This window comes from Apis dorsata, unplaced genomic scaffold (assembly GCF_000469605.1).
Source record: "Apis dorsata unplaced genomic scaffold, Apis dorsata 1.3 scaffold_94, whole genome shotgun sequence".
NCBI classification, from domain to species: Eukaryota; Metazoa; Arthropoda; class Insecta; order Hymenoptera; family Apidae; genus Apis; species Apis dorsata.
In genome coordinates, this window is record NW_006263392.1 from 201,082 (window position 1) to 207,496 (window position 6,415).

At 18.6% G+C, this 6,415-nt stretch overlaps 1 protein-coding gene across 3 annotated transcripts; it reads left to right on the forward strand.

Moving 5' to 3' along the window:
- Nucleotides 1-136: 136 nt before the first annotated feature.
- On the forward strand, nt 137-2,694 carry LOC102672145 (protein-associating with the carboxyl-terminal domain of ezrin). Of its 3 annotated transcripts, none has more exons than XM_006611883.2 (6): nt 152-502; nt 649-706; nt 1,058-1,093; nt 1,171-1,360; nt 1,513-1,649; nt 1,746-2,694. In XM_006611883.2, the coding sequence occupies exons 1-6, from the start codon at nt 308-310 to the stop codon at nt 2,666-2,668; spliced, it is 1,539 nt and encodes a 512-aa protein (XP_006611946.1). In that variant the 5' UTR covers nt 152-307; the 3' UTR covers nt 2,669-2,694. The 3 variants fall into 3 exon arrangements, with proteins under 3 accessions (XP_006611944.1, XP_006611946.1, XP_006611947.1); XM_006611884.2 differs by having other exon boundaries at nt 153-502; nt 1,064-1,093; XM_006611881.2 differs by having other exon boundaries at nt 137-502; nt 649-1,093.
- The last annotated feature ends 3,721 nt before the right edge of the window (nt 2,695-6,415 follow it).

Here is a 6,415-nt window from a genome sequence, read left to right on the forward strand (position 1 = left end):
ATATTTTATTTAATATTTTTTAATAATAATAATAAATAGTAAATTCAATAAAAGTATATATTTTTAAAATACAACACAGAAAACCGATGAAATAGATTTTCTTACAGTCATATCATGTATGAGACACCTATCGTATTAAAAATAGTTGATCATAATTCGTCATCGTGAAGTATTTTAAAGTTAAAAATTAAAACGATCATAAAATTTTTTATAGTTTTTTTATAATAAAAAATAAATGTTATTTAATTATTTCTTTTAATCATTGTTTAGTATATAAATTCCTTTTCTCAAGAAATCAACAAAATTAATGGGGAATGAAAAAAGTGCCCTTAATGGGCTTAAAATTGATGAACAACCTGTGGAAATAACAGATTTTTGGATACATTATATGGCTTATATGAATGGTCATAATATACAAAATATTTCAGTATTTATCAGTGAACCATCTTTGCATTATAATGCAAATTTTGGAAATCCATCGCCTTTAGAAAAAGCTGCAAAGGTTAACGTTAATATATTAATTACTTTGCATATATAGAATTTTATACATATAAATATTATATACGTTCATTTTTTAGTTTTTTTAATGATATTATTTTAATTAAATAAATAATTATTGTTTACAACAATAATAGACATATGTTTCAGAATTTAATGTTATATAGACATCCTTGTATATTGAAGTATGTTTCTTCATGGTCGAAAGGTGATAAATTTTTTCTAGCTACTGAACAAGTTAAACCTTTAATTCAATCAATAGAAAATCAAAGTACATTGCAAATATGCATAGGCCTATATAGTATTTTACGTGCATTGGTTTTTCTTCATGAGAAAGCATATATGTCTCACAATAATCTTTGTGAAAGTTCCATTTATGTTACACTAGAAGGATGTTGGAAACTTGGTGGATTAGAATGTTTATGTAAATTTAAAGATTTAACTTCTTTTTATTTGCAAAGGATAAGAAAGTATAGATATGAAAAAGCAATATCTTCTAATGAAAATACAATTTTCATTTCAAAAAATTTTAGAACAATTGATGTATATGCATTTGGAGTTTTAGCAGAAGATATACTGAAATTAAAGGATCCAGGTAAATGATATAAGAATAATTTAAATTGTAATTTATCTAGAATAGTTATAAATAGGAAATGTCTTATTCTATTTTAGCCGATGTACCTAGTCTTTTAGAATTTAAACAATTTTGCAAAGAAAATTTGCAAAATCCAGATCCTTCTTTACGAACTGAATTATCTCATATACTTCAACATCCATTTTTCACCCATGATTTCATGAAAATATATGCATTTTTAGATGAATTACCTTTAAAAAATAGCCAAGAAAAAGAAATATTTTTTAGGTAAATATTTTTTATAAAAGTATAAACAAATTATTATTGATTCCATAAAATTAATAAAATATTAAGTTATTAATTAAATAAGTTATTATTATATTAATTAAATAAAATATTTGAATTAATTTTTAATTATAGAAATTTTTTTTTAATTACAGAACCTTAATAAAAAAATTAAAGATATTTCCTGAAAATATTATTGCAGAACAATTAGGTCGTTTATTGCTTTCAAGAATGGTTTTATTAGATATAACAGCTCAAGAACAGCTTTTACCATTTATTTTAAAACCAAAAGGTAAAACTAAGTAATAATATATTATTATACTTAATTACTTATTATTATACTATATAATACTAATAATTCGAAAGATTTCATGTATTTTATTTATAGATGGAAATGACAAGACAGGTAGTAACTTATTTTCAATTTCTACATTTAAAGTCTACTTGGTACCCAAATTGTTGCAGATGTTTTGTATACGAGATGTATCAATACGTTTAGTGCTTTTATCACATTTTAATTCATTTGTTTACACATTTCAAGATGATGAATTAAAGTCTCAAATACTTCCTGAATTACTTGTTGGAATTAAAGATACAAATGATCATCTTGTATCTGCAACATTAAAAGCATTAGCCGATATAGTTCCCATCCTAGGTGCTGCAACTGTAATTGGCGGAAAAAGAGGAAAGTTATTTACAGATGGACGACCAAATAAATTAAAAGATAACAACGAAATTGACAATAACATAAATATTGCTCAACTTACTATTCCTATGAGTATTCAAAAAATAATTGATTTACCTGAAAGACCATCTCCAGATGGTGGTGAAGATAAAAAAGAGATTACATCTTCAATTATCGAAAAAGAATACACATGGTCTGATTGGGATGTACAAGAAACAGGAAACATTCTTAAAATTTTACAGCCTTCCAACAAAATATCTCAATTCCAATCAAAATCCAATGACATTTCAATTCCTAATTCAACATTGAAAATTACAGATGTGGTATTAAACAAAAATAAAACTACTGAATTAAAATTAACAAAAAAGTCGTCTATTTTATCCGATATTTCAGAACTTGATATTAAAAATTCAAAATTAATTGATTCCATTAAAGAAGAATATAATTATTTCACGGATATGGAGCCTGTGATAAAAAAAACACAAATTTTGCATGTACAACAACCACAAATAATAAAAAGTATATTTGATGTGACAGTATTAAACGAATTAGTTGAAGAAAATAATGGTTGGGAAGAAGATTTAAGCGATTGGGAGACTGAAGATTTTCAAGAAGTAAAAAATTAAAAAAGTATATATATATATTATTATATATATATTAAATAAATATACATATATAATTTTATTATATTTCTTGTATTTTAAAGTAACTTAGCTAAAATTATTTATTTATTTTTTTAAAATTTATTTAAAATTTATTTTTTGAATATATCAACATTGTTTGTTATTACAATGTTAATATGCATTACAAACATATTGTAATTTTTTAAAATATATAATTCTTAATTTATGTAACATAAATTTCATAATAAATAAATGAAATAGTTGATTGAACTAATCATTTAAGTTTTTTTATTTTTTTAATTTTAAAGTTTTTAATATGAATTTGAAATTATATTGAATTATATTGATGATTATTAATTTAATAATTAAATCACTGGAATAAATGAAATCATATGATAAAAATTTAAGAAAATTCAAAATTACCAAATTCAAAAATTGTATCACAGCAATCACATCTAATTTTAATTATCTATAAATCATGGTTGCCAACCTTGTGTTTATTAATAACGGAAGTTCAATTGGCATTATGAAATAAGAAATAAATATGAAAATAAAATAAACGATTAATTTGTTTTTCTAATTGATTTAAATATATATATTATTTTTAATAATTATATATATGTAAATAATATATAAATATTATAGAAATAATATTAGAAATAATATTCAACATACAATTTGATTATAAAATACAAAATTATCAAATCAATTCTTTAAATATTTTAATTAATATTTCATATTTTATTTTAAAAATATTTTTTAGAAATATATAAAATATTTATATTTATAATATACAAGATAACAAATTAAAATTAGATTTAATTTGACTTGAATACAAATTATTTTGTTTTATTTTTTTTTAATTATTTTTTGTATTTTATGTATTATTCTTATTCCTTGATTTTTTGTGTAGCCATTTTATTCAGGAAGAATTATATATTTGTAAGTGATCTTATTTCACTTTTTCTGCTTTACCATGAATTGTTGAATCATAAAAAACAAAAAAAAATCAAAATACATTAGTATTGATGAGATATATCGTAATAATAATAATATTATGAGAAGATAAATAGTAATTTATGTATACCACAAATATGAAGAAAAATATAATCATTGTATAATACCCATCTTGAAGTTAGAAATCTTATGCTTAATAATGAATTTATTCTGCAAATAAAAAACACATTATTAATATATTATACATGCAACATTCAAATATAAATATATATTATATATTAGTTCTATTGATCCAGGCAATTGTTTGTAATTAATGATTTTAAACATATTAGAATATCATATTTACAATTCATCCAATGAAAAGAATCATTACGAATATCGCATTTAGAAGTGATAAGTCAAATTTGATCTCGCAGATGTATTCCATATTTTTTCGTTTTTCTAATTGATCCACATAATATATATATATTATATATTAATATATCATAATAATATCATAATATATCTCTTTTCTTTTATTATATCTCTTTTCTTTTATTATTTTTATTATAATTAGACAAATACATCAATTAAATATATAAATTAAAATTAATAATAATAATTCAATATTTTTTCTCTTTTTATAAACTGAAAATCTTGATTTTTTTTATTGTACTTAAAGCTTAATTCTTATATCTTATATTTATTGAATCAGGACTATACTTGATTGAATAAATAAATAAATAAATAAATATGTATGTGAAAAATAATGTAAAATATCAAAATTTTTTTTTGTAAAGAACAATACTAAAGCAGCAATTTAAAATTATTTCATTTATTACTGAATTTGAGAGATATAAGTAAAAAATTATGAGAAAAAATATATCATTAAAAGAACAAATATATAGCAACACAATACAAATAATAAAATACAAAATTTTTGTAACAAATAATATTTTTAATGCAATTATTTTATAATAAATTAAATAATAATGCATATATAAAATTTATAATCAAATATATCAAGTTTTGTTATCTTTTTTCAATTGATTTTTTTTATTTAAATGACAATAATATTTTGACATCTGATAGTAAAAAATTAATAATATATATTATAAATAGTGCGTGCAATTATATCTTCCTTATGTACTGAATAGAATAATTAATAAATTTGATTTAATTATATTACTTATGATTAATTCTACAATATTCAGTTGATTATTATATTTAATAAATCTAAATTTTCTATCTTCTAAATTTTTCCCAAATTATATAAATGTTTAGATATATAAAAAATGTATAAAATATGTCCTCTATAATTGATTTTGAATTAAACTTATTTGTAATAAATGCAACAATTATATTTTATAAATTTTAATAGTTGTTGATAAATATTTATATTATAATAATATAATAATTATATTATACAATAATAATTATATAATATGCAATTATATATATATAATTAGATGGACCATAAATATAGTTTTGATTTAATTTATATCATATTATAAATATTTCAATTATTAAACAATATATTTCAATAATATGATTATTTAATTTTAATTTTAAAAAATTAAAATTTTTAAGTTTCTTCTTTTAATTTTTTCGATAAAAAAATTTAAAATTGCTGGTTAAAATTTTAAAAAATTGCTGTGAAAAAAAATAAAAATCATGATTTTTTTTATCTAAATTTATAATAAAAATTTAAAAAATATTTTATAGATCTAAATAAGTTATACATATATGCACAAAATTTTATCAAAATTGATTGATATAAAAATTTACAAATATCGAAAAATATAAAATTTTTTAAATTTATTACAATTATAGGCTGAGAATCGTAAAAAAATCGTAAATTTAAGCATTATTGATCGTTTATAGCTCATAACAATTGATTTTGATGAAATTTTATTTTAAATCATTACAGATTCAAATAAAAAAGTTAAAAATCAACTTTTTTTTTTTTCTTCATAATCCGATTAATAATTTAAAAAATTTTTTTACATATTTTACATTATAAAATAAATTATTTAACATATCAAAAAAATTCAAATCGTTTGGTTCAATTTTAAAAAAGTTATTTAATTTAAAAGAGGCTATGAATATTTAAAAGAGCCTTTGTCTATATATAATATAGACAATGTATATAATATAGTCATTATATTTCATTAATATAGACAATATATATAATATAGTCATTATATTTGTTAAATAAAAGAAAAAATAAATTCTCATCATTTTGTTTTGCTCGATAATGTGTTTAATAGAAATTTCAATATTTTTATGTTGAATATCATTTTTAACATTTTTTATTGAATACTTCATAATTTTCTTTGACACTTCAAAAAAATGAACTTTTTCAAAATTGCATATGATGATATGCAATCAAATGCAATGCTTCTCATGTTTATCTATTAATAATATTAAAGCAATTTATTACATTAAAAATAAAAAACAAATCAATACAAGATATTAATGAATTTATTTATATAAATTAAATAATTTGTAATTCACATTTTATACATATATAAAAATATATAATAGAAAAATAGCGGCGATATAGATTAAAAATTTTTTAAATATCATGTTTTTTAAATATTTTTTAAATATTTCGTTTTGAAAGAATGAATAAATGAAATTAAAAAAAAATTATGATAAATAAAAAAAATTATTTAAAATAAATTTTTTATAGATATAAAACTCAATTTTGATGAGTTTTTAACTATAAAAAAAAAGAATAATTTATAATTATAATATTTATAATTAATAAATAATTATAATTTGAAATATTGAAAATATTTTTATGAAATT

Excerpts from the sequence above, each read along its gene's own strand:
- LOC102672145 (XM_006611881.2), top strand. The coding sequence starts at position 308 with ATGGGGAATGAAAAAAGTGCCCTTAATGGGCTTAAAATTGATGAACAA. Across the intron at positions 1,094-1,170 it reads ACTGAAATTAAAGGATCCAG|CCGATGTACCTAGTCTTTTA; the intron begins GTAAATGATATA and ends ATTCTATTTTAG. Across the intron at positions 1,650-1,745 it reads ATTTATTTTAAAACCAAAAG|ATGGAAATGACAAGACAGGT; the intron begins GTAAAACTAAGT and ends TTTTATTTATAG.